The sequence below is a fragment of the Dasypus novemcinctus genome, chromosome 8 (genome assembly GCF_030445035.2).
Source record: "Dasypus novemcinctus isolate mDasNov1 chromosome 8, mDasNov1.1.hap2, whole genome shotgun sequence".
NCBI lineage: Eukaryota > Metazoa > Chordata > Mammalia > Cingulata > Dasypodidae > Dasypus > Dasypus novemcinctus.
In genome coordinates, this window is record NC_080680.1 from 128977743 (window position 1) to 129003024 (window position 25282).

Consider the following 25282-nt stretch of genomic DNA (forward strand, 5'->3'; position numbering starts at 1 on the left):
GGCGCGCGGCGATGACGTCCGGCGGGGGCGCGCTGTCGGTCGCACTGCGCAGGCGCTAGTGCTGCGCGCTAGCGGCGGTTGGCGCGGCCGGGCCGCGGGCGGCGTCCGGCGACCATGACCCAGCAGGGCGCGGCGTTGCAGAACTACAACAACGAGCTGGTCAAGTGTGAGCAGCCGCCCGCCATCGGGTCCCGCGGGTACCGGGCGGGGGCGGCGCGGCGCTGTGGGCGGAGCCGGGGCGAGCGGGGCCGAGGAGCGTCCGCTGCTGCCCCCTGGGCCTTGCCTCCCGTAATCCTGGTGACTCCTGGGGCCGTGCATGGAGGGAAGTGCTCCCGCCGGGGTCGTGCCGCTCAGAGGCCGTGGGCTCAGAAGTGTGGGGGGAGTCTCCTTCCTACCCGGGGTCCCCACCGCCGCCTTTTCTCCCACACCTGCTGTAGGCATCGAGGAGCTGTGCCAGAAGCGGGAGGAGCTGTGCCGGCAGATCCAGCAGGAGGAGGATGAGAAGCAGCGGCTGCAGAATGAGGTCAGGCAGCTGACAGAGAAGCTGGCCCGGGTCAATGAGAACCTGGCCCGCAAGATCGCCTCTCGCAACGAGTTTGATCGGACCATCGCAGAGACGGAGGCTGCTTATCTCAAGGTGGGGCTCTGGCAGGCGGGGCTGAGGGTGTCTTGGGGGATTCTGGCCGGGAGGTCTCCACAAGCAGCAGCTCCAGTTCCCAGACTCCAGGCGGGGCGTTGGGGGTGCACAGCTGTTGGCAGATGGGCACCTAGCCAGCAAGGCAGCTCCCCGGCCTCCGGGGCTGGAGCAGTGTGGCTGGACCACTGTGGAGCCAGGTGTCCTGGCCCTGTTCTGGGCTCTGCACTTATTGCCACGGGGTTTGTGTCACTCAAGGCGAGGGGCAGAGCTTCCAGTAGGGAGCGCAGCCTGGGCCGGGGCTAAGTCAGCCTGGCTGTGCAGAGTGGGGAGGGCCACGGCGGGCCAGCAGCACCTGTGCGCCTGTCCCCTCCCTGCCAGGGCCCGACAGCGGCAGCATCCCTGGCCTGGCACGTTGCTGGCCCGTGGGTGTGAGGGCAGCCGGGCTGCAGGACAACCAGGCTCTTGCTCCTCTGGCCCCAGATCCTGGAGAGCTCACAGACTCTGCTTAGCGTCCTGAAGAGAGAAGCCGGAAACCTGACCAAGGCCACGGCATCAGACCAGAAGAGCAGCGGGGGCAAGGACAGCTGACGGGGCCACAGGTGGACGGGGGCCTGCCTCCTGCCCACGCCGACGCAGCCCCAGGAGCTCTTCACAGCGTGTGTCCTCACAGCAGCAGCCGTCTTCTTTCACTGTCTTGGGTGCTGAGCAAGGCGGTGCTGACCTCCACTGCCTGGGCGGGAATGGCCGGTGAGCTGCCCAGGCAGGTGGGGAGCGCCTGGCTTGGTGCTCAGAGCCGGCTTCGGGAAGGCTCTGGGTGACTGGGCGCGGGTCCCTCTCGGAGGCCTCCACCGCTTTGGACTGCTGGGGGTGGGGGGGCTGGGTCCAGTCTCAGTGCCCCAGGAATTCTCTTTGCCTTGTCTCTTGTCCCTCCTCAGCCAGCAGAGGCCCTGACCAAGCCAGGGTGGGAGGGCGCCAGAGCCTCAGAACCTGTACCTCAGAGCTCGTGCCCTTGGACCGTGTGAATAAAGATTTTCTTTGTAAAGATGAGTGCCAGCTTACTGCCTGTGTCCTCATTCAATGTGGGGCTGCTTGACACCCTGAGAGGAGGGCCCAGAGTGGCTTTCCCACGACTGGCCCCTCTAGCCTTGGGTGCAGAGTTGAGGTGTGCCTGAGTGCTTCCCGTGACCTTCACCCATCCTGCCCAGGTCAGCCCCATGTGGGGCTGTGTCCTGAGGTTTCCGCTTATTGTGCTGTTCTCTTGGACCCGATGTCCAGCCTAAAACCTAGCCCAGAGAAGGGGTGACGGTCGCACACCATGCATACCAGCCCCCCCAGGATTGTGTCCCACTAGAGCCCATGCCCCAGCTTCCACCAGGTCTGGCATACCCCTCTTCACACACTAGGTGCTGCCAGCTTCCCTCCTGTGAGATTAGGATCCAGCCCCCACCCTAAGTTCCTCCGAGCCCCTCTCCAGTGGTGTACCACCTCTAGGGTTGTGGCAACCAAAGACCTAGGAGACCAAGTAGACCTGGAACTACATTGACCAAGAGGGTCTTGGGAAGGCTGGGCCCAACCATTGCTGAGAACGCGGCAAGGCCATCCTCCCAAGCCTGATGTGACAGCATTCCTTTGTAGCTGGGTTTGATTTCCAAAAGGAGTCAGACACACACTCGATGCCTGAGAAGCTTTTGGCTAAAGATTTGAAAAGAGCTCAGCAGGCTCCGGAGTGGCTGAGAATACTAAGAGGCCGACAGCCCAGCCGGGAGCAGCCTCTGCAGCACGTGTAGGACCCACCTGCCTGCCTCCCCAGCCTCGTGGGGGCCTTTGAGGCAGAGAGCTTCCCAAGCCCAGGTGGGAGGAGGAGATTCCAAGGCTCTGCCCCGCCCTGGTCCCAGCCAGCTCTTTGCTTTGAGCCTCTCAGGAAACGAGTTCACACCCATTAGCCCCGGCACTCAAATCCCTCCCACCTGCACCTACCCCACAGCTGGAGTCTAGGCCTCCTACACAGAACGAAGACCTGACTGCCAGCTCTGCAAGAGGCTGCCTCCCCAAAAGACCCCCAGGGGCCCTGCCAGCCACCAAGCAGCCACAGGGCAAGGGGCCCTCTCCCCACCGGGGCAAAGGAGCAGCGAGGAAGAAGCAGGGCACTTTGTTTCAGGGATGGGGATGGGGAGGCAAGGGCCTGGGAAGGAAGAATGGAGGGTGGGATGGGGTAAGTGCCCAGGCAGGGAGGTGGGGGGTGGGATGAAGTGAGAACCTGGGCTGGGGGATGGGAGCCTAAGAGCCTGGGCTGGGAATGGGGGAGGGAGATGGAGGGGTAAAAGCCCAGGCCGGGAGGTTGGGGGTTGGGATGGAAGGGGTGAGAGCCTGGGCAGGGAGGATGGGGTGGGAAGGTTAGAGCCTAGGCTGGGGGCATGGGGGGTTAGAACCTGGGCTGGGAGACCCACCAGGACCATCTCCTGCTCATCCTGGTGCAAGAGCCAAGCAGGGCACCTTCCCATCTCCTGGCTGCCGCCCTCCAAGAGCCCCTCGGTGGCCCCCACCCTGCCCTCTGCTCCCCATCCGAGGCACACCAGAGAAGCAGCAGCCTTGTTCAGTGCTGTTTATTGACTCCATTCGGACAGGATGGGCTCATTGCAGAGGAGGTAGGGGGGACCAGGGAGTTCCTGCAGACAACAGGCGCTGGATCAGTTGGCGAGAGCCGGAAGCTTGGCAGGCAGGACAGGGCAGCCTGGGGCCACCGTCCGCCCAGGCCCCCACCTGGTCCCAGGCAGGGCACCTCCAGCAGGACCCTGGCCCACCCCACGGGCAGCCCCCACTCCTACCCTGCCCTGCCTTGGAGCCTAAGGAGTGAGCCCAGGCAGGCCGCACCCCCCAGGCAGGCTGCTGTGAGGCGGGGAATGGAGTGGGGTATAAGGGGCAGCGGGAGGCGGGGCTCCTGGGCACTGCCCGTCCATGGGGTCCCTAGGGGCTCGTCCTGGACACGTGGACATCAGAAGTACAGGGCTGGCTCGCTGCGGAAGTCTGACAGGTCGCTCTGGTTGGCGGGGGTGAGCTGCCAGAGAGATGGACAAGTGGGACCAGGGCTCGCCTAGGCCCCAGAAAGTCTCCCCCACTCCCGGCAGCCCTGCCCCGCTCACCATGACCTCCTTCGGGAGCGGCTCCCTCTCGCTCGGGGCTGGCTCCAGCGTCTGTTCCTGCCACTTGCTGAAGGCCACGGAGTGCTTTGGAGTGTAGCTGGACAGGCCTGTGGGCCGACCCCTTGTGTTGATGTGCAGCCCAGCCCCCCAGGCCCTGCCCCAAGCCAAATGCCCGGGAGGGCACTCACCGGAGCCGCTGTCGGGCAACCGTGTGCTCTCAGGGCCCACGCTGCTCACAAAGGTGGCCCGGGGCAGAAAGAGTGCAAAGGGCTTCTCGGCAGCCCCCGGGGAGCTGGGCGCCGCGGCCTCCTCCTGCACCAGGGAGCTCTCCGAAGGGTACTCAAAGGTGGTCTGCAGGCTCTTGTCGTTGAAGGAAATCTTCATCTGGGGCAGAGGGCGCACGTCAGCGAGGCTCTGCCCCCGCCCTCAGGCTAATGGAGGCAGCACGGGCCTCGGCACAGGCAGAGCCCGCTGCCCTCACGGCTGCGGGGAGCCCCTCGCTCCCCACCACGGGCACCCCGAGGGACTCAGCACGCACCCCGTCCTCCCCGACACCACGGGGGCTCTGGTTCGACAGCACCCCCAAGTCAGAGAGATGCCTCATGTCTACGTGCAGACCCCAGGCTGGGTGTTCCCCCAGTCCTGTGCACGGTGGCTTCCGGTCGTGGCCATGCCCTGCCACTACTGCCATGGGCTGAGCTGACCTCAGGACCTGGCGCTGATCTCCAGGGCCGGGGCACGACCTCCCCCAGCCTGGCAGCTCGGCGTCAGGGGCAAGATCGAGGGGAGCCTGCACCCCGGCTCCCAGCAGCTCTGCGTGGCAGGGCCTCTCCCCAGGGTCCCTTCACGAATGACTGTCCGGGTGCCTGATGCTCCTGCCCGGCCAGCTGTGCAGGGCCACCTCCACCCCCCGTGGTGGCCGTCACGGGCCAGCCCCAGGATGGCTGCTCAGGCAGTCAGTGGCCTCAGCCCCAGGCTGCAGGGTAGGGGTCTGCCCTGGCGGGGCCTGGCTCAGCCCTCGTGCCCCCACCTCCTCGGCCCCGCAACCCCACACCGGGGGCAGAGGCCCTCTACTGTGCCCAGCCTCGGTGCCCAGGCTGCCAGGAGCAGTCCCAGGCCAGGCTGTGTGGGGCTGCGTATGCCTGCAGGGCCCCAGGCCTGCTCGGGACCAGTCAGTAATGAATACGCTGCCTGCCCACCTCCGGGGCTGGAAATATTAAACTTCTCCTGGGCACGGGACACCAGCGGCCAGCTCAGGTTCCTCCTCTGGAAGGAGGCAGAGAACATGGCGGTCGAGGACGGCAGGAACAAGAGGCCCCACCGGGAGGCCACAGAGGGACCCGCGTGCCCCCAGCCCCCACGCCGCCAGGCCCTTTCCCACCAGGAGCCGCCCCTGCGACCCGCCCCTGCTCTGGGCACTGCTCGACGGGGCAGCTCCTGGCCCTGCGCCCCCCGAGCCTCGCAGCCCTGCTCAGCACACAGCAGCCCTGGCAGAGACGAGCTGCCAGGAACAGGAGCGGATGGGGGATGTGAGCAGAGAAGCCCCAGGGCACTGGGGTGCTGGGACAGTGATGTGAACGCCAGAGCCCCTGGGCACCCACCCACTGCCGGCAGAGCTGCAGCGGGCCCTGCCACCCCCTCCCAGGCCGCAGCACCCACCCTGCCCCGAGCGGGAATCGGGCCACCTGGCTCTCCCACATTGGCTCCCTGGGACCCCAGAGGGTCCCAAGGGCAGGATGGTGCTGGCAGGCCAGTGCCTCCCCCGCCCCCGCGGACCACAGGGGGGCCCAGGCAGCGCACCCAGCTCAGCCCCCACCGTGGAGGAGAGAGGAAGGGCTGGCTGCCAGGCCCGGATCAGCGCCTGTGCGCATGACCCGCTCCGCACAGGGGAGGCGGAGGGGGCTGGGCGCCTGGCGGCGCAGGCTGGCACGGCCTGGCGGTGGGGGTGGGCCTGCCTCCTGGCTGCCCAGGGCCCTGCCTGCTCCCGGCTGGGGCCAGGGATCCTCGCCCATCCCTGCCCCCTCCGCCCTTCCTCCCTGGGCCCCACTTGGAGTACAGCCAGGGGGTCACAGAACGCCCCGTGACTCACGCTCCCCGGGGCAGGGGACGAGCCTCACAGGACTTTGCCCGCCACACCAGGGCAGGCGGGTTGCGCCAGCGGAGCCACCCAGCTCACAAGGCCCTTTGTTCTTCCTTGCTCCACCCAGCCATGCGCAGCTTGGGCTACCCAAGAGCGTCCACCTTCAACTCTGGGCTGGTGGCTGCACACAGCCCACCTAGGCAGAAGGGAGGCTCCAAAGCCAGCCCCGGCCCCGCCTGGCATCTCCCTCGCCCCCCCCGCTGGGCCCCGTCTTCAGGCCCCACGTGAACACTGAAGCTGCCCCCAGCCCCCAGGGTGGCGGGCGCTGCTGCGGAAACGCAGCCAGTCCGGGGCGGGGGAGCCAGCCTTGGTGGAGCCCAGACAGTCCACCTGCAGGGAAGCTAAAGGGTCAGGCAGTGGTGAGCACGTGGGGAGTCAGTGGGCCCCAGTCCTGGCAGGACCACCCAGAGGGAGGGAGGTGGTAGGGGGAGGGCGGGCAGGGGACACAACCACACAGACCGTGCTGTTGGGAACGGAGTGGAGCATGCGTCCACCAGGTAGGCTGCTCCCTCCACACCCCACCCCTGCTGCCCAGGTGGTCCACTGTGGAAATGCCCCTCGCGTACACCCCAGAAAAGTCTAGGGCCTCCCACTACTCTGACTTGCCCAGGGGGCCGGCCAGCCACACCCAGGGGGCAAAGCCGGCAGTCAGTCCTGATTCCCACTGGCCTCGGGCACGTGAGGCACCCCTGTGGCCTCCCGCCCAGGTCCCCGGGAGGGGAGGAGGTGGAGCAGGTAGAAGCTAATGTGACTTGGGGCACAAGCAGCCTTTGGGGAGGAAGACAGCACGCCCCCCTCCATGCCAAGCAGTGCCAGGGGCCCAGGGACAGGCGGAAGGCGAGGAAGGATATAGTGGCATCTGTACCCAAGGCCACTGCGCAGGGCTGGGCAGTCCCCTCCCTGCCTCCTCCCGGCAGGCGTTCCCGCCTCTTCCCAGGCAAGGCACTCAGCACCTGCCCAGGCAGGAAGCCACTGCCAGAAGGTCAGGCCACTCCAACAGGGCCCTGGCAGGCCCCTTGGCTGCAACGAGTGCCGTCCACTTGGACCCCAGCCCCACAGGCTGGCACAAAGGCTGCAAGCCAAGCTGGTCTGTGGCCCTGCTCCGCCGGCCAGCAGGACCTGCCTTCCAGCCCCAGCCCCACCTCCCATCACTTTGTCCTACCTGGCTGACCCTCAGGCTCACCCTGGCGTGGCCATGAGTGGCCCACATAGTCTCTCCCAGTTCTGAGTCACAGTCCAGGTCCCAGAAAGGACCAGGTTCAGATGGAAGTGGTGAAGAGTAACACTGCCAGGAGCAGCGACTTGCGCCTCAACCCGTTCTACGAGCTACGTAAACCTGCAGAACGCTTGATCTTGCCGGGCCTCAGTTTATCAACGTGAAAAGCAGGAGAAACCATCACCATCTCCACCAGCACATGGCCAGCGCGGGCAGGATGGCCTCTCCGACCAGCCTGTCGGGGGTTAGGAAGCAGGATGGGGAGGGGCTGATGGCTGCGGAGAGACTGAGGCAGCAGCGGGCTCAGGAAGGGCAGTGGGAGGTGGAGAACACGGCCACGTGGTCGCCGTGACCCTGAAGGCAGGGTTAGGAAAAGGGAAGTCCCACCGGGCCCAGCCTGCGCCAGGAACGTGGCACAGATCCCCAGCCCGGCAGATGGAGCCAGGGGGAGCACCAGAGCCCCTGCCCGTGGAGGAGGGGGTGGACCAGGGAGGGGGCGGAGGCAAGCCCCTGCCTGGAGGCAAGTCCAAGAGGAAGCCGGTGGGGGAGGCAGGCTTCTGTGCACCCCAAGTACGGTCACCACCCAGCCACTCCAAGGAAATTGAGGCTGGGGGAGGAGCCTAACGGCCAGCGGAGCAGAGGAGGGGTGCTGCACAGGCAGGGAGCAATGGGGCGGGGCTGGCCTTGGAATGTGCCCTTGGGACAAACACAGGTGCCAGCCACCAGGAAGACCAGAGCGACCTGGAGGACGCAGGAAACATTTCCTGGTGCTGGAGGGTTCCAGAACCCTGGGCAGGGCTGGACAGCGAGGCTGCACAGGGGGCCGAGCAGCTTGGGGCCTCTGTGCCCGGGGTCTCTGCCTGAGGCCCCACCTTTCCCAGGGCGCACAGCCAGTCACCACCACATGTCAGCACGCCACGCGCACACAGTCGATGCTCCATAAATGTTCCACTCAGCTCCCAGCTAGCACGCCTTCAGGGGACTGAGAGGGGCTCACGGTGCTGGGTCCCCAGGCTGACAGCAAAGTGGCCTGCCTGCAGTGCCGTCCCAGGCCTCCGTCCCTGCGGCTGGTCACGCCCGGCTCCTGGGGGCCCCTCTCCTGAAGGTCAAGATGAGGGAGGAGCCTGCCGGCTCAGGCAGCTTCTCTGCTGGACAGACCAGGCCTCCCCTCCACAGGCCCCACCTGGCTGGCTCCACCGGAGCCTCCAGAACCGCCAGGCCCCGCTGGCGACACCTGCTGCCAGGGACCCCTGGCCCAGCCCCTCCTGGAGCAGCACGGCCGAGCCGTAGCTCTCCTCCGGCTCACGGAGAAGCCATCCAGGCCAGGTGTCCTGGGGGCAGGCGCCATGGACCCAAAGCTCGGCCCTCCCTTCCTCTCCCCCACCCACTAACCTTCTTTCTCGAGGCCCCGGCCTTGGTGAGGCAGGACCTCTCCAGGGCCAGGTAGCCGCCAATGACCTCGATCTCGTGCACGGTGGGGTAGCGTTTCTTCAGAGCGGTCCCCAGGGCGGCGTGGGGTCCTGCCTCCTCCTCTTCCTCCTCCTCTGGCCTCGGTTCCCCGTTGGCCTGACCAGGGGGCTGCTTCTCCAGCACCCCTGGCTGCCCCTTGGGCACCACCGTGAAGGTGTTGCCGCCACCGTCGTAGAACTCCCTGGGCCCCAGCCCGGCAGGATGAGGGTGGTGGGGGGCAGCCCTGGGACAGGGTGGTTTGGCTTCTTGGGAGGTCTCCTCCTCGGAGTCCACCTCGTCAATGGAGGTGACGGGGAGCCCCGCTCTCCCAGGCTCCCAGCCATTCTTGGCCAGGCCAGGAGCCCCAATGCCTTCAGCTTGCTCAGCTTCGGCGGCCACCAGCAAGGAAGGAGGTGGCGAGGGGGGCCTCTGCCACCTGACAGCCCTGTTGGCGAGGGCGGTGGCTCGTCTGGGCGAGCCACTCTGCTCTGCTGCCTGCAGCTCCTCAGCCCCCAAGGGGCTCCTGGCGCAGACAGGCCCTCCGGCTCCAGGCTCCAGCGGGGCTCCATCCTCCTGCGCCTGGGTGGCTTGACGCACCTCCTCCCCCTTTGGCTGTTCTGCCGAGTGCCTTCCCCCGGGGGGCCAGGCCCCAGAGGCCCTACGCTTGGGGATGAACAGGAAAGAGTTCCGGGAGTTCACGCGGAGGCTGGCCAGGGCGCGGGCCTGCAGGTCCCCGGCAGGGACAGTCTCCAAGTCTGGCTTAGGCGCCGGCCGGATTTCGAAGGAGTCGTTGGCGCTGGTGGCTGCAGAGACCCACCGGCGCTGGCTGGGAGTGGCACTGGCAAGGCTGGGGGCAGGGAAGGCAGGGGGTGCAGCTGGAGTGGCACTGGGGGTCCCAGGGCTGGGAGGGGGGTGGAGCGGGCACTTCCCAAACTCCACCTTTGGCTTCCACTCGTCCCAACCGTGGAAGGCGGGCCCAGGCGGGGAGCCCGCGAGGCCGTTGGCAGGGCCAGCCCGGGGCCCGGGACTCGCGGGCCCGTTGGACAGTGGGCGCCCGCCCTCGCCGCGGGCCCGACCCCGGGGATGGACGATGAAGGAGTTGCTGCCGGTCTTCTCCAGGAAGTCGCTGCGCCGGGATCCGGGGCCGTCGCACTCCCGCTCGAACCAGGCAGCGCGCTCGCCCACGCGCAGGCCGGGGGCTGCGGGCGCCGGCTTGGGTCCCTCGGGCGGCGGCAGGTGGGCGCGCTCGGGGCTGGCGCGGCGGCGCGGGGCGGGCGCGCGCGACTCGGCGCCGGGCTGCGGGTCGAACTTCTCCAGCAGGCGGCTGACCAGGCCCGGAGGCGGCGGCGGCGCCTCGTAGACCAGCACCTCGGCGGCGCGGATCTCGGCGGCAGGGCCCCGGGGCGGCGGCGCGGCTGGCGCGAGGCCGGGCGCCGACTCGATGATGAGGATGTTGTCGGCGCGGATGGTGCGCACGCCCGGCACGCGCGCGTACAGCTCCAGCAGCCGCTGCGCCCCCGCGCGCCCCGCCGCGCCCCCGCCGCGCCGCGCCGCCTCGAGCCGCATGAACGGGTTGTCGCGCAGCGGGCCCAGGCTCTCGGCCAGCACGAGCCGCTCGGCGCCCCCCGGCCCCGGCCCCGGCCCCGCGCCCCCGCCCAGGGCCGCCAGCTTGGCCCGCTTGCGCTCCAGGACCTCGCGCTTCCAGGCGGGCATCGCGGCCCGGGCGCCCGGCCCCGGCCGCCCCAGGCCGGCCATGCTCCTCTGCGGCCGGCGGGCAGCGCGGTCGCGCCGACTGCGCGCGGACACTGAGCGCGGCCGCCCCGCGCCGCGGCCCCGCCCCGCCCCCGCCGCGCCGCGGCCCCGCCCCGCCCCCGCCGCGCCGCGGCCCCGCCCCGCCCCCGCCGCGGCCACGCCCCGCCCCCGCCGCGCCCCGGCCCCGCCCCGCCCCCGCCGCGCCCCGGCCACGCCCCGCCCCCGCCGCGCCCCGGCCCCGCCCCCGCCGCGCCCCCGCCCATTGGGGGAGGCAGGCTCAGACCCGCCCCAGGCCGCGCGGCCCCGCCTATGGCCGGGGAGGACACCGCCCCCGCGGCTGACTGGAGAACGCGCCGTCGCCCCGCCTCCCCGCGCGGCTCACTGGAGAACGCCACCCCGGGGCCGACTCCGATTGGCGGAGCCTCTTGCGCCGCTCATTGGCGCTCCCCAACTTCCGCCTTGCGCTTTGGCGCCCGGCCGCCGGGGGCGGGGCCGGGGGCGTGCCCTGGCGGGCGGCCCGCGGGAACCCCAGGGCCGGGCTCGGCCACCGGGTGACCTTGGGCGGGCCGGGCTTTCCTCACCCCGCCGGCCCCCTCCGCGGAGACAGGTTGCAGGCGGGCCTCCCACCTCCAGATCCTCTGGGCCCCTCAGGCCTGGGTCCCCTGCGGGACGCGGTGGAAGCGCAAATTCTGGAGCCCGTCCCAGCCCCAAGCAATCACACCGGGAGCCCCTAGTTTTCACAGGCTCGGCCAAGCGTGAGAATCTCTACCCTACCTCTTGCCCAGACACCTGCGTGCGCAGGTAAGCCCCTCAAGAGGCAGAGGAAGGACGCTTCCTCCTCACCCCAGCAGGAACGCAGGGACCTGTGGGGCTGGAACAGCTCTCCGATGCAGAAAGAGCCGGAAAAGCCAGGCGAAGCTGGCTCCAGGCTGCATGACCACAGCTTCTCTTCTTTTTCTCCCACCCCATTCCAAAGCTGGGGCAAGGATGCCTCCGGCCCTGAGGGCACAGCCTTCTGCGGGCAGGGCAGGGGCCAGGGCAGTAAGGGGCTGGTGGGAGTCATGGGGAAAGAGGGGAATTGGAAGCCCTGATGACCCAGCCAGCTAACACACATCATTCATTCCATCACCGCTGCTGTGGTCAGACGTTTGATGATGAGACTTCTGCCTCCCACTTGGACATCTTCAGGGCCAAGCCTCCAAAGATGCTTCTGTCTCTGCAAAGGTCAAGGGTAGGTTGCAGCTGGGGGGTGCCCTGGGGCTTCTGGGTTCCACGGCAGTCTCCAGCTGCCACTACTTTCATGCTGCCTTACTCTTGTGCCCTTTCTCTTCAACTTTGAGTTTCAGCCTTCAAGATGCCCAGTGTCTCCTCCCTCAAGAATCTCCTCAAATCACCTCTCCCAGAGGATGTCAAGCCTTCCTATGTTTATTTTTACACCAACAGGATTACTGAATTTTTAACTACCAAAATAAAACAGTAAATTCAAAATAAAAAGCTTTTAAAAAATAATAAAATACATTTTTAAAAACGACTAAAAAGGGAAAAAAAACAGGAAAACTAAAAATAGCATTAGAAGGAAATCTACTCCCAATGCTCAGCTTCTATCTCGCTTGGACAGAAGTTATGGCAATGCTGGGAAGAGACTTTGTTGCGGTTATGGGACAAACCAGAGGTCTTCTCCACCCAAGTACTTCAGACATCTAGGCCACTGGACACCCACTCCAAAGGGGTCACAGAGGTCACACCACCAGCCAAGCTGACATGCGAGAGCAGAGTCAGCAAACCCTTCCTGAAACAGGCCAGATAGAAAATCAGATCAGAAACATTTTAGCCCAGGGATTCTCACTAGGGATGATTCTGCCCCCAAGGGACACTGGGTGATACCTGGAGTTATTTTTCATTGTCACAACTGGAGGGGTGCTTCTGACTTCTAGTTAGTAGGGGGCAAGCATGCTGCTAACATCCTACAATGCACAGTGTGGCACCCAACGCCCCCATACACACACAAAACAGAATTTTCCAACCCAAATGTCAGTAGCACCAAGACTTATAAATCTTGTACAACAACAACAAAACACTTAGCTCCTGGTCAAACAAGCTACAGGCCATAATTTGCCCTAGAGAGTGCTAGCAGTGCCTGCAAGGCCCACAAAGACCACACTCCGGAGGAAGCCAAGAGCTCTGAGGTCACACAAACCACTTAGCAAGTCCTTCACCCAGGGATCAGGGGAACCAATCTACCTATACCTCAAGGCAGAAAGCAGGGTTCTCCAAGGGACAAGAATCTCCTTGTCCATCCACCTATTAAGCTCTACCCACGCTTTCCAGCCCACTTACAACCTTAAATCTGTGAGATAGGGCTGCTCTGTAACCACAATTACATCATGTAGCAGAAGGCATCTCAGTATTTATCTCAATTAACCCCCAAGAGGGACAGGCAGTCACTGTTCATTTTAGCAAAACATTCTCTTATTTTATTTTCATCTCAGCAAATGTTCTCATTTGGCACCTGAATGGCATCAAACGAAAGACCTCAGGCGGACATGACTGGGGCAGGATCGGCTCCTAGTGACTGGAGAGTGACTCGCAAGCATCACATTTGTAAGTCTCAATGCTTATGAGCATCACAGCCATCTGCCCCTCTCTCTGGGTCCCTAGAACCCACGGAGGTCTAAATCCCTCTCGGGTGTGCAAACAGTGCCAGCCACAAGGTGGTGGAAAAGTCAGGAAACTGCAATCTTTGCTGGGATAGGAATCCAAGCAGTTCCTTCCCTAGGTGACAGATATCCAGCTCCTGGGTCCCTATCATGCCCTTTTCGGATATATTCCTTGTCTCTACCTGGGCTGGAATGAAAAAAGGGCCGTCCTTCCCTGGAACACAGAGGAAGTGGCAAAAGCTCTTTTACATTCTTTAGAATTCAAGCATTTAATGAAATCTGCCCAGAGGGAATCCCTGCAGACAGCTGTGCAGCCCTTGGACAGCGGGTACTTGTCCAGGATCCACAGAAAATACTCAGATCCATTAGTACATTTTCTTATTTGCAATTTCCAACTTTCAAAGGAGCTTGACCTGGGACCCTTCTCAGGTCAATTTAGGATTTGCAGCTCAAAGCCTGAAACAACAAGAACGAAATTTTGGATTCAAGGCTGCTCTTTTTGGCTTTGCAGTGGAAACTTATGACGTTATCAATATAAAGAAAACCCGGCACTCAGCAGGACACAAGCCGGTGTTGCCTTCAGACAGAGGCTCTCCTCTGGAGCAGCGGAAGTGGTGTGTGGGCTTGGGGTCCAGCATTCTAGCTGTCCAGCGTTCCCTCCTCGCCCCTTTGCTGGGCTAGTTGACCCGACAGGCGCGGATCATGAGCAGCTGCAGAAGAATGAAAACCGGAGACGTGATAAGGCCGAACCAGAGCTCCCGCGACTGCTCCACCAGCTTCTGGCACAACAGCATCTCAAAGACGAACTTGAGGCTGAGGACCGTGAGGACCCAAAATAGGCGGAGCACGGCCAGCCGTTTCTCTCCGTCCTGAAAGAGGCGCACAGATACGATGGTGGTGAAGTAGGTGCTGAGCCCGTCAGCGGCAAAGAAAGGCACGAACACGTTCCACCAGGAGAGGCCAGGGGCCAGGCCGTCCACACGCAGTGCCAGCAGCACGGAGAATATCAACAGGGCCAGAAGGTGCACGAAGATCTCGAAGGTGGCGAAACCCAGCCACTGCACCAGCTCCCGGAGCGAGAAGAGCATCGCTCCGGTTGAGGGCAGGCCGTGGCGCGGGCCGCGGTCCAGCCGAGCGTTCTGGCCTCAGGGATGCGCGTCCTCTCCCGTGAGGACGCCTGCCGCCGCCGCTGCGAGCGAGAGGCCGCGAGCGGACCCGCCTGCTCCGGCCCCCGGCCCCCGCGCGCCGCCAATCCCCCGGCCCAGGACCCAGCACAGGCCACCCACTGATGCCCGCTTCGCTCGGACGCCATTACCCGCCGGGCGCGGCCCAACGACGTCACTTCCGGTCGACGGCGGAAGTCGGCATCTGTCCGTGCCGCCGCGTCGGCGGGGCGGTCTGCTTTAGGTTATCTCTTTGTCCCGGGAACCCTTGCAGCGCCCCAGATGCCGTGCCCGGGGCTTTTGGTGCTCTTCGGCAGCCAGACGGGCACGGCCGAAGATGTGTCGCAGAGGCTGGGCCGCGACGCCCGGCGCCGGCGTCTGGGCTGCCGGGTGCAGGCCCTGGACTCCTACCCGCTGGTGAGGGCGCCCGAGGGCCTAGGCGGAGAGGCCCGAGCAGCCCGGGATGCCTCGCCCCGCAAGCTTCCGACTCGAGGACGCGGGCCCTGTATTATGGCAGCTTTAGGGGAAGGGGAGTTGGGGAAGAGGTTAGGACGTGGAGAAGGGGCAAGGTGGAGGGCGCGGCCGCCGCAGGGCGTGCTTTTTCCTTCCTCATGGATTCTCAGGGTTCCCCTGAGCCCCTTTGCCGCCCACCCTGAGAGGGGAGGGGGCGTGGGGGAGGGCACCCGGTCATTGCAGCCAGAGGTCTTACGTGCTTATCTTTTTATTGAGGTGAATCTGATTAACGAGTCCCTGGTGATATTTGTTTGTGCAACTACAGGCCAAGGAGATCCTCCTGACAACATGAAGGTAAGGCTGACCTAATGTGACTCCCTCCTGCTCAGGAGCTCAGAGCCCCACCTTCCACCCTCACCCCTTCCCACTGCCTAGAGTGTCCAAGGACAGTAAAGGAGAGCCTTCCCGTATGTACTGTGTATTTGTGGATCTGGAAGGATATCTTTGTGGGGAGCTGGGGCTCCAGTTGTCCTCCCTCATGGAGTTTTTATAGGCCACCGAATAACCTTGTTCTTGACTGTAGCCTTTTTTTTTTTCCTTCAGGGTTGTATATTAATCTGGTCTGGGTCATGTGTGTATTCCTAGACTGTCTGATGTTCAGGTGACATTTTTTAGTTCTGTGAACAAATCTTTGCACACCTATTATGTTCCATTCACTGGCTGGTGCTGGTGTTTAGCTCTGAACACAGTAGTTTTGGTTCTGGTTATGTATGTCCTGATACAGAGAGCGTGATGTAGATGAGAAGCGGTTATGGTACTGGGAAACATGTGCTGCTGGGGAAGTGGCAGATGGTATAGGAACCGACAAGAGGTGCAGCCTGGGCTTCAGGGAGAGCTTTCTGGAAGAAAGGAGTGTAAGCTTGAGTCCTCAAGGATGAAATTACCAAGGAAGACGGAGCATGGCCTGTAGGAAAAGCAGAAAACATCTCAGTGTGGTTGAGCCAAGGATGAGTCAAGAAGTAGGAGGGAGGGAGGGAGGAGAGAGTCGGGAAGTGCCAACTCCCAAGAGCTGGGCAGCCATGGTAAGGTACATGGACTAAAAGGGCCAGGAAGGACATGGGGTGACACAGTCTGTGTCCTAACAAGATCTATTCTTGTTCTCAAGGAGAACAGGGTATAGAAGAGCAAGAAGGAAGCAGGAGAAGGCCTCAGCCAGGGTGGTGACAGCGTAGGGAGGGAAAAGTAGACACATTCCAGAGGCGTGGAGAAGGCAAAATCAACAGGACACATAAGTGAGCAGAAGCAGAAGAAGAGAAAGATGACAAAATTGAGATGGGGATTCTGTCTCATGTATCGAGGTGTGGGTCCATTCACAGAAATCGAGAACACAGAGGGGCAAAGAGCCTGGAAGACAACCAGGTTAGCGAGGCCCAGTAGAGCTGGAGCTCCAGCAAGGACTGCAAGTTGGAGTTAGATGTGGGAGTGGTAACATCCAGGTGGTCCTGGAAGACTTGCAGATAGAGGAGAGGGGCTAAGGAAGGGATGAGGTGTGAGAAAAGGAAGCTCCTTCCTCCCCCAGGACAGGACGCCCTGGCCAGTAGGAGAATGGGAGGGCAGGGAAATGCCTGAGGAGCAGGAGGGTGGTCCAAGAGCAGGATGAGCATGCACTGTCCCCAAGGTCAAGGGCAGGGGGGTGGGATGATTCAAGAAGGAGGCCTCCAGGGTTCAGACCCACCCAGACATCAAATACAGTAAGGCTGAGAGATGCCTGTTGGATTCATCAGCTAAGAGTGAGCTTGGGGAGGGCAGTTCCAGGGGCTTCATGGGGATAGAAGATAGATTTCAGAAGATAAAAACTGAGTGAGAGGTAAGTGCAGATAAATTTTTTTTTTTTTTTAAGTGTTGGCTGTGAATGGGGTGGGGGATTAAAAATAAGGTATTTCTGGGAAACGGACTTTGGCCCAGTGGTTAGGGCGTCCGTCTACCATATGGGAGGTCCGCGGTTCAAACCCCGGGCCTCCTTGACCCGTGTGGAGCTGGCCATGCGCAGTGCTGATGCGCGCAAGGAGTGCCGTGCCACGCAAGGGTGTCCCCCGCGTGGGGGAGCCCCACGCGCAGAGTGCGCCCATGAGGAAAGCCGCCCAGCGTGAAAAGAAAGTGCAGCCTGCCCAGGAATGGCGCCGCCCACACTTCCCGTGCCGCTGATGACAACAGAAGCGGACAAAGAAACAAGAGGCAGCAAATAGACACCAAGAACAGACAACCAGGGGAGGGGGGGGAATTAAATAAATAAATAAATCTTTAAAAAAAAAAAAAAAAAAATAAGGTATTTCTAAGGTGAGAGAGACCAGGACATGTTTTAAGTGCTGGTGGGAACAGACAGTAGATAAAAAGAAGAGTAGACTGGACTGTCCATGTGATGGCCAGGCCCTGGGCCTCAGCAGACTTGCGGCTCCCACCCTCTAGTTTGTTGGACTTACCTTGGCCTGCTGACAGGGAGGTGAAGAGGGTCAACCACCACACCAGGGAGCCAAAAGTGCCTACAGCTGCAAGCAGGAGAATTACATCCATCATCCATGTGGAATCTAAGCCCCCTCTTGATGTAGAGGGGGACTGGACATAACCATCCCAGGGTCCACAGGATGGAGGAATAGAGTATTGATTAGAGTGGACTTACTGGTGTTCTGCTGGGGAACTGTTGTGATTAGTAAGAGAAGAGATTGTAATAGTGTTATGGAGAGGGTGGCCACGGTGGCTGCTGATGGTAGGGAGATGGAAGAAGATAAATGGTGTGGGACATTTTCAGGATTTGGAGTTGTCCTGGGTGGTGCTGCAATGATAGATGCTGGACGTTGTGTGTCCTGTTATGGCCCACTGGACGGACTGGGGGAGAGTGTCGACTACAATGTGGACCACTGTCCATGTGGTGCAGCAGTTCTCCAGAATGTATTCACCAGGTGCAGTGGATGTGCCCGCAATGATGGAAGAGGTTGTTGATGTGGGAGGGGTGGGGTGGGTGGGATGGGGGGTATATGGGGACCTCACATTTTTTTAATGTAACGTTTAAGAGAAAATAAAGAGAAGAAAAAAAAGAATAGAGTAGAAGCTACCGGACAGGGTGGGATGAATGCAGTGCCGAGCCCTGTGGAGGTGGAGGGGCAAGCCTTAGAGGCTTGGCCGGGGGCCTCCATTTGGCCAGGAGAGGCAGGCTGAGGGGAGTGAAGGTGGTGGGGAGGCGGGGTGCCATCTGCCTGGATGCGGGAGGTGCTAGGCATGGCGGGTGGAGAAGAAAGGCTTAGGGCAGTCAAGGCAGGGTGCGTTGCCGACGTCGAAGCCAACCCTTGACGGTGGTGTGGACCAGGCTGGGGTGTTGGCTGGGGGAGAAGAGTCAGGAGGGACACCTCAGAGGATTGGGGGCGGGACAGTAGGATGAGTCCACCCATCCCCCAAGCCGCCCAGCAGGGACCGGAGGCCTCTTCAAGAGGCTGCAGAGGGGCACAGGCACCCACGGGCAGGGGCAGCGGCAAGGTTGCTGCTGAAGGTTGGGGTGGAGTGCCCATCTAGGGTGACAGGGAAGACCCAGGCTGCATGCTGTCCATGCCGTCGTGGTCCTCTGCGAACACTGCTGTCCCGCGTGTGCTCCCAGACAGGTCACAGGAGAGTGTGTCCACCAGGAGACAGTGACCACAGACAGAGGCTACCTAGAAGCTGGTGGCTGAGCAGCCAGACCCCTGCCTCATCGCCTTGCAGGGAAAGCCCCTGGCCGACGGGCTTGTCGCCAGTTTTCTGTCTTCTTAAACACAAAAAGATCGTGAAGAACCAGTGTGCATCCGAGGAGGTGAAAGGTGAAACCCAGGAGAAACAGAGGAGCTTGGAAGGACAGAGCCACGGCAGTCTGCAGAGACATCCGGGGCCAGGTGGAGACGGGCCAAGGGAAAGCTCTGAAGTGGAAAACGGTGGTGAAAAGCCTGAAGGTTGGAAGACGAGGTCAAGGAACTCTCCTAGGAAGTGCGATAAAAACCACAGAGTAGTAGAAGGCAGGGAGAAGAAGGTATCAGAGGCGGAAGATCACCCAGGAGGTGTGAAGTGACAGAGGATGTGGGGTGTCATCATAGGAGCTAAGAACCTCCCAGGGGTGAAGGTGGGCCTTCAGCCCAGAAGAGCCCCCTTGTTGTGCCAGGGAGGGGTCCACGTGAACGAAGTGGCCACGCACCCAGGCTCACGGGACACAGCAGACAGGAGTCCAGGAGTGCGAGTTGAGTGGAGGCTAGGGCCACTGGACTGACACCTCAGGTGCCTTGGGAAAATTATTTCCAACCCTGTCGGTCAGGGTGAGGGGAGAATCTGACGCCGAGACCACGGGAATTTTCCCTGAGTCCTTCCACTGAGGCGCCTGGAGCAGTTCCCAGATGAGGGAGCACGAGTGCGTGCTGTGGGGGCACCAGGAAGAGGGGTTCACCCCCGGGGAGCACAGAGGGCCTTAAGGCGGCAGCAGAAAGAACCCATGCTGGCCGGTGGCTGGGCACTGTCCCCAGGGAGGCGGAACCAATGTGCGAAGCCCCTGGTGGCCCAGGGACCCAGGGGGGGGGCCATGGGAGGGCAAGAGGGCAGGGGAGGTGTAAGGACTGAGGCCATGGGGGACTGGGCTGCACAGAGCAAACAGGCGGCGGCTGTGGCTGAGGAGAGCAGTGTTGGGCAGCTCTGCACCAGAGGCTGCTCAGGCAGCAGGGCCAACCCAGAGGGCTGGGGTCCAGGGTCACCCCCTGAGGTGGGGAACGCTGGGAGCGGGGCAGCCCCCGTCCTGACGAATGGTGGCCTTGTGGGGTGAAGGCACCCTGAGGAGGGGGGCAGGTGCAGGTCCAGAGTCCACCAGGAGGGCTGGGGGAGCTAGTGCAGGGTGAGCAGAGGGTGGGAGGGCCCAGGCCAAGGGGCCGCAGAGCGCTGGCCATGCGGGAGGCAGGAGGCTGGGGGCTGAGGTGGCCCTCCAGCCTGGTGGAGGGCTCAGTGGCTGCTCTCTGGGATCGTCAAGCCCCTGCCCTCCTTTGGACACTTCTGCCCTTCAGGTATTCCCAGGTGAAGGCCCAGTCTCTGCTGGCTGGGATCCCTGGTCCAGGCCGGCCTTCTCCCAGAGCCCTCTACCTAGGGATGGAAACCCCCCTCCCCCAGGCCTGACCGCACAGCTCTGGGGCTGGGGAACACAATCTCTTCTTAGTGGTTTGCTGCATTTCCAAATTTCTTGCCATTGTAACCAGAATAAAAAAAGCATTTGTGGAGTGTCTTAGAGCTGTGGGGCGCACCTGCCTCTGGGTCCTTTGATGAGCGGCCAGCATCTTGCTGGAGGACTGGTTGGTCAAAGGAAACAGTGGGCCAGCTCTGTCGGCATCAAGTAATTCTGACCTTTTGGTCACTGCGTCTGGAGGTAAAACCATTTGCATTTGGGACATGAAGACCATGGAATGTGTCATGAACACTTCAGGGCAGCAGCATAACCTGCAGGGGATGAACAGGCTGGCCAGTGTGCCCAGGAGAGAACGTTGGCATCTGCTGCAAGAAGGACGTGGCCTTCAGTGCTGCCAGGACATGCCACTGCAAAGCAGAGGAGCACATCAGGCCAGGGGTCAGCGGAGTCTGGAACAATGACAGGCATGTGTTTTCCTGACCAGGGGCAGTGGTGAATTAGTGTCTGCTGGTGCCCACCTTCAGCTAGCCTCTGGCAAGTGGGACCCACGCGGAAGTACCTTGCACTGGAAGTGCATTTAGGCCATACTGAGCTGCTGTGGGAGAGTGCTGGCCTCGGAGTCAAGACCATTTCATGGGTGTTGCTGAAGTAAGGAGACAAGCTGCAGCAGGTGCTGCTGGCTTCAGCTGGGAAGCAGGAACCACGACGCCTCTGGGGCTTCCTGATGATTCCTGGTGGGAGACGCTCGCGTGGGGAGAGGAGGGCCTGGCAGAGGCTGCCTTTGTGTGCTTAGCTGTGGGGTAGTCTTTTCTTGGCGCCTTGAGTATTTGTAAATTGTGGGAGTCTTGTCAGGCTGCCCATCCCATTTATTCTCCTGTTAGGTCTGGAGCTTGGTTCCGTTCCTTCCCCAGCCCGCCCCTCCGAGTTTAGACTGCCCCGCGACCTGGTCCACAGCCCCTGTGGTTCAGGCATCTCCAGGACCGCTCCTCCAGGTCTCTGAGCATCGCCCTCCTCGCCTTAGGGCGCTTCCCCTTCCCCCTGGAGGAGTAGCTGATCCACCGCCATGCCTGACAGTAGCTGGCGCTCTGCGCTGTGCCGTGAGCGAGCCTTGGTCTCTGGGGACCCCTGTCTTGTGGGCGTGATGGACTTGTGTGGCTTGTTGCTGCTTGAACAGTAACCAAACTTGGAGGTGGGGAAGGTGATGGAGTTCTTGGTTTTTCTTAGTGATTAAAGAGATACGTCTGTAATTTTGAGATCTAGCATTTAATAAAACCATCTTAATTCTAAAGAAAACAAGCTATCTGTTGTTGCTTTAGTTAGACGAAGGTGTTAAGGAGCAGGAGGTGTGGCCCTGGAAGGAGTCCGGGGGCAGCCCCTGCCCCTCCGCGCCCACCCAGGCAGCCTCTCCTGTGGTCAGGGCACGTGGGTGCGCCCCCAGCCCGCTCCCCCCATCTCCAGGCTTCTGCAGGACTGGGGGGCAGCGGGAGGCTCTGACAAGGGGTTTCTCTGTAGAACTTCTGGAGGTTCATATTCCGGAAGAACCTGCCGTCGACCTCTCTGTGTCAGATGGACTTTGCCGTGCTGGGCCTGGGGGACTCCTCGTACCCCAAGTGAGTGAACAAGTGAACGGGGCCCGCGCCCACCGCCGCCGCTCGCCCGGTGAAGCGGGTCTCCAAGGGCAGGAGCGGTGCCCTGTCCCCGGGACACAGCCTGTCCTCTGGCTCGGGGGTGGGTCATGTGGAAACAGAAGCAGGAGGAGCATAAAGGGCCCTGCTGGCCGGGGCAGGAGGGTGGAGTGGGGATGTGCCCACAGTGGACCTCGGGCCCAGAGCTGGGGACTGGAGGCTGCAGGAGCACAGCCTGGAGCCGACTGAGGCCGTGTGCACAGCAGGGCACCCAGGCCTTCCAGCCCTGCCCTGCTGCTGGGGACAAAGCGCCTTCCGGGGCATCTGAGACCCGCAGGGGCTCAGCAGCGACACCAGGGCTACGGCCACCTCGGCCCCGGCGCGGAGCCCGCCACCGACTCGTGCTGTGAGGAAATTGGAGGTCTGGCCCCTGCGCCCCCCAGGGCCCGGCTGCTCTAGCAGCGGGGTGAGGTGGGGGCCCGCCCTCTGGGAAGGAGGGTGCAGACGGCGGTCCGTAGAAGCATAACGCTCAGGCACGGCTCGCTCCTGGAGGGGAGGGGATGCTCTGACAGTGGCCGTGTGGCCCCTCTCCGCTGCCCACCCCCTGCCCTGGAGAAAGCCCCTCCTGGCGCCGCCGGGATCCAGCCTCGCTCCCTCGGCAGGTTCAACTTCGTGGCCAAGAAGCTGCACCGGCGGCTGCTGCAGCTTGGGGGCAGCGCCCTCCTGCCTGTGGGCCTGGGCGACGACCAGCACGAGCTGGGGTGAGTGCCCGCCCAGGGCCCGGCGTCCTGGCAGCGCCGGCCATGCCCCCAAGCCAAGGCCACGCCCAGGGCCAGGCCACGCAGGCCCGGCCCAGCTCGCTCGCTCTCACACAGGCCTGATGCCGCCGTGGACCCCTGGCTGCGGGACCTGTGGGAGAAGGTGCTGGGGCTGCACCCGCTGCCCCCCGGCCTGGACGTGATCCCGCCTGGAGTCCCGTGAGTGCAGGTGCCCAACGCCCTGTGCCCCCAGCCCCAGCCCAGGGACCTTTCCCGTGGGTGGGAGTGGGAGCGGGGGCCGGGGGGCCGGGGGGCCGGGGCTGACGTGTGTGCACCTGCCTGCAGCCTGCCCTCCAGGTTCACCCTACAGTTCCTGCAGGAAGCCCCCAGCACGTGCTCAGAGGACCCACAGGCCAGGGTGGGCTCTCAGGGACCCCCCTCGGAGCTGCGGCCTTTCCTGGCCCCCGTGGTCTCCAACCAGAGAGTCACGGGTTCCTCACACTTCCAGGATGTGCGGCTGATTGAGTTCGACATCGCTGGCTCTGGGGTCAAGTGAGGCCCCACCCTGCAGGCCCCAGTCCCAAGCAGTTGCTGGTCCACCCTATGGGCGACGGCGTGTGCGGGAGCTCAGCCCAGTGGCCCCAAGGAGATCACGGGTTGAGGTGGCGTTTAGGAAGGTCTCTCCTGAGGCCAGGGTGGGGCCAGTGCCCCCGAGGGCCCTGGAGTGGAGCCCTGCGTCCCTAAAAGTCCCCAAGCGGCGTCTCGGGGCCCCGGCGCCTCCCTGCGCGGCTCCTGCAGCCCGGGGTGGCTTTCCTGTGCAGCTTCACGGCCGGGGACCTGGCAATGATCCAGCCCGAGAACGCAGCCTCCCACGTCCAGCGGTTTTGCCAGGTGCTGGGCCTGGCCCCTGACCAGTGCTTTACACTGCAGCCCCGCGAGCCAGGTGAGCCCCCAGGTCCTGGGTCTGACCTGCCCCCCTGCCCCATCCCAGCCCCGCCCACCACGGTCTCCCACTTGCTGCAGATACCGCCTGCCCCGCGCAGCTGCCACAGCCTTGCACCGTGCAGCACCTCGTGTCGCAGTACCTGGACATCGCCAGCGTGCCTCGCCGCTCATTCTTCGAGCTCCTGGCTTGTCTCTCCCCGAATGAGCTGGAGCGGGAGAAGCTGCTGGAGCTGAGCTCCGCCCAGGGCCAGGAGGCGCTACACGAGTACTGTAGCAGACCCCGCAGGACCATCCTGGAGGTGAGGGCACGGCTCGGCCCCCACCCCGGGCCCTGCTGCCGCCCGCCTGAGTGACCCCGTCCCCCAGGTCCTCTGCGACTTCCCGCACTCGGCCGGCGCCATCCCCCCTGACTACCTGTTGGACCTCGTCCCACCGATCCGGCCCCGCGCCTTCTCCATCGCCTCCTCCCTGCTGGTGAGATGCTCCAGGGCTGAGCCTCGGGGGTGGCGGGAGCTGCCAGGGGCAGGCTGCAGGAAGCCTGGACAGACGGTGTTCTCTGCGCCAGGCTCGCCCGTGCCGCCTGCAGATCCTCGTGGCCGTGGTACGGTACCAGACGCGCCTCCAGGAGCCCCGCCGGGGCCTCTGCTCCTCCTGGCTGGCCTCGCTGGACCCCGGGCAAGGTGGGCGAGGGGGCGGGAGTGGGCCTGGTGCCCCCCCCCCCCCCGCACCACGGCCCTGCGGGCTCAGCATGTCCTGCTGGCCCCTCATGCACTGCTTCCTGCCCCAGGCCCTGTCCAGGTGCCCTTGTGGGTGCGGTCTGGGGGGCTGGCCTTCCCGGACACCCCAGACACGCCTGTGGTCATGGTGGGACCGGGCACCGGTGTGGCCCCCTTCCGAGCTGCCATCCAGGAGCGTGTGGCCCAGGGCCAGAAGGGTGAGCGCAGGGCCCGGGCGGGTCATGGCGAGCCAGGGGGCCGACGGGGCCTCCTCAGCCTGTGTGGGACCCCTATGCGGCTTCCCCAGGAAATTTCCTGTTTTTCGGCTGCCGCCGGCGGGACCAGGACTTCTACTGGGAGGCTGAATGGCAGGAGCTGGAGGAGAGGGGCTGCCTGACTCTGGTCACAGCCTTCTCCAGGGACCAGGTGCGTGTGCTCAGGAGCCCCCTGCCCCTCCCGCCCCACCCGCCCCCTCTGACAAGACCGTCCTGTGCCCGGCCCAGGAGCAGAAGGTGTACGTGCAGCACCGGCTGCGGCAGCACGGGCCACTCATCTGGGACCTGTTGGACCGCCAGGGCGCCTACTTCTACCTGGCGGGGTGAGCCAGACCCCAGCCCGGGCCGCCCAGCGTGGGGTGGGCCCCACCTCCCTCGGGGCCGCACTGAGCTCTCTGGCCTTCCCCAGCAATGCCAAGTCCATGCCGGCCGACGTCACCGACGCACTGACTGCCATCTTCCAGGAGGAGGGGGGGCTCCCCGGCCCCGACGCAGCCAGCTACCTCGCCCGGCTCCAGCGCAGTGGGCGCTTCCAGGCCGAGACCTGGGCCTAAGCACAGCCCAGACTCCTCGCCACACTGCCCGCTGCCTGGGGAGCTGCGCGGAGGGGCGACCAGACGGACGGGCCCAGGGTCCCCTCGGCAGCTGCAGAGCCCCGGGCCCTGGGGGGAACCCCCATCCCCACCGTGGTCCAGGCTGCTTGGGGCTCACTCTCTGCCCCAGTTCAGGACCCACCCAGGACCCAGCTGTACTCAGGCTGCTGACTGGTCCCCAGGCCCACGTGCCCCAGGAAGCCACCCAGCAGCAGTGACATTCTTGGGGTCCCCCAGAGCCCAGGGATGGGAGGGGTGGGGCCTGGACAGCCCCACGGTGGCAGAAGCCGGAGTCGTGGCCAGGCCTGCGCTTCCTGGGAGCCTGCGCCAACCGCCTCGGCACCCGTGGGCAGCGCATCCCGCTTCTTGCTCCACCCACTTGTTTCGCGCTGTGCGGTGCCGTGCCGGGGCCACTGGGGCAGACACCGCAGGGCAGGGGCAGCAGGGGCCCGAGACGCAGGGACAGCGGAGCGAAGCTGGGACGGCTGCAACAATAAATTGGCGTCCATGTGACTGCTTCAGTCGTGTTCTTGTGGCTGGGGCCTGCGGGTTGGTGGGTGGGCCGGCGGTGGGCTTGTGCCAGC

The 25282-nt window shown here is 63.7% G+C and overlaps 4 protein-coding genes and 1 long non-coding RNA gene across 10 annotated transcripts; 3 read left to right on the top strand and 2 right to left on the bottom strand.

Annotated features, from left to right (window-relative positions):
* The first annotated feature begins 9 nt into the window (after positions 1–9).
* Positions 10–1684, top strand: SSNA1 (SS nuclear autoantigen 1). Of its 2 annotated transcripts, XM_071217138.1 has the most exons (4): positions 10–166; positions 438–637; positions 1118–1384; positions 1573–1684. In XM_071217138.1, exons 1-3 carry the CDS (start codon positions 115–117, stop codon positions 1223–1225), a joined length of 360 nt encoding a protein of 119 aa, XP_071073239.1. In that variant the 5' UTR covers positions 10–114; the 3' UTR covers positions 1226–1384; positions 1573–1684. The 2 variants fall into 2 exon arrangements, with proteins under 2 accessions (XP_071073239.1, XP_023443313.1); XM_023587545.3 differs by lacking the exon at positions 1573–1684 and having other exon boundaries at positions 1016–1162.
* A 1540-nt stretch (positions 1685–3224) lies between these two features.
* Positions 3225–10369, bottom strand: TPRN (taperin). Its single transcript, XM_004484952.3, has 4 exons — positions 8526–10369; positions 3966–4161; positions 3778–3884; positions 3225–3692 (listed from the first exon to the last, which is right to left on the bottom strand). The coding sequence occupies exons 1-4, from the start codon at positions 10335–10337 to the stop codon at positions 3630–3632; spliced, it is 2178 nt and encodes a 725-aa protein (XP_004485009.2). The 5' UTR covers positions 10338–10369; the 3' UTR covers positions 3225–3629.
* Positions 10370–10866: 497 nt separating this feature from the next.
* On the top strand, positions 10867–11797 carry LOC131279550 (uncharacterized). The gene is made up of 3 exons (XR_009186979.2): positions 10867–11135; positions 11479–11565; positions 11675–11797. It is a non-coding gene; the product is annotated as an uncharacterized lncRNA (long non-coding RNA).
* A 984-nt stretch (positions 11798–12781) lies between these two features.
* On the bottom strand, positions 12782–14312 carry TMEM203 (transmembrane protein 203). The gene has a single exon (XM_004454000.5). The coding sequence runs from the start codon at positions 14077–14079 to the stop codon at positions 13669–13671; it is 411 nt and encodes a 136-aa protein (XP_004454057.1). The 5' UTR covers positions 14080–14312; the 3' UTR covers positions 12782–13668.
* A 9-nt stretch (positions 14313–14321) lies between these two features.
* NDOR1 (NADPH dependent diflavin oxidoreductase 1) lies at positions 14322–25211 on the top strand. Of its 5 annotated transcripts, XM_023587546.3 has the most exons (15): positions 14334–14571; positions 14884–14961; positions 21299–21396; positions 22074–22172; positions 22287–22388; positions 22515–22587; positions 22678–22721; positions 22991–23112; positions 23193–23413; positions 23481–23588; positions 23680–23794; positions 23902–24048; positions 24138–24256; positions 24334–24428; positions 24515–25211. In XM_023587546.3, exons 1-15 carry the CDS (start codon positions 14437–14439, stop codon positions 24657–24659), a joined length of 1701 nt encoding a protein of 566 aa, XP_023443314.1. In that variant the 5' UTR covers positions 14334–14436; the 3' UTR covers positions 24660–25211. The 5 variants fall into 5 exon arrangements, 4 of the variants coding, with proteins under 4 accessions (XP_012378955.2, XP_023443314.1, XP_004454061.2 ...); XM_012523501.3 differs by having other exon boundaries at positions 14322–14571; positions 14933–14961; positions 22515–22721; XR_001118325.4 differs by having other exon boundaries at positions 22515–22721; positions 24176–24256.
* Positions 25212–25282: the final 71 nt, after the last annotated feature.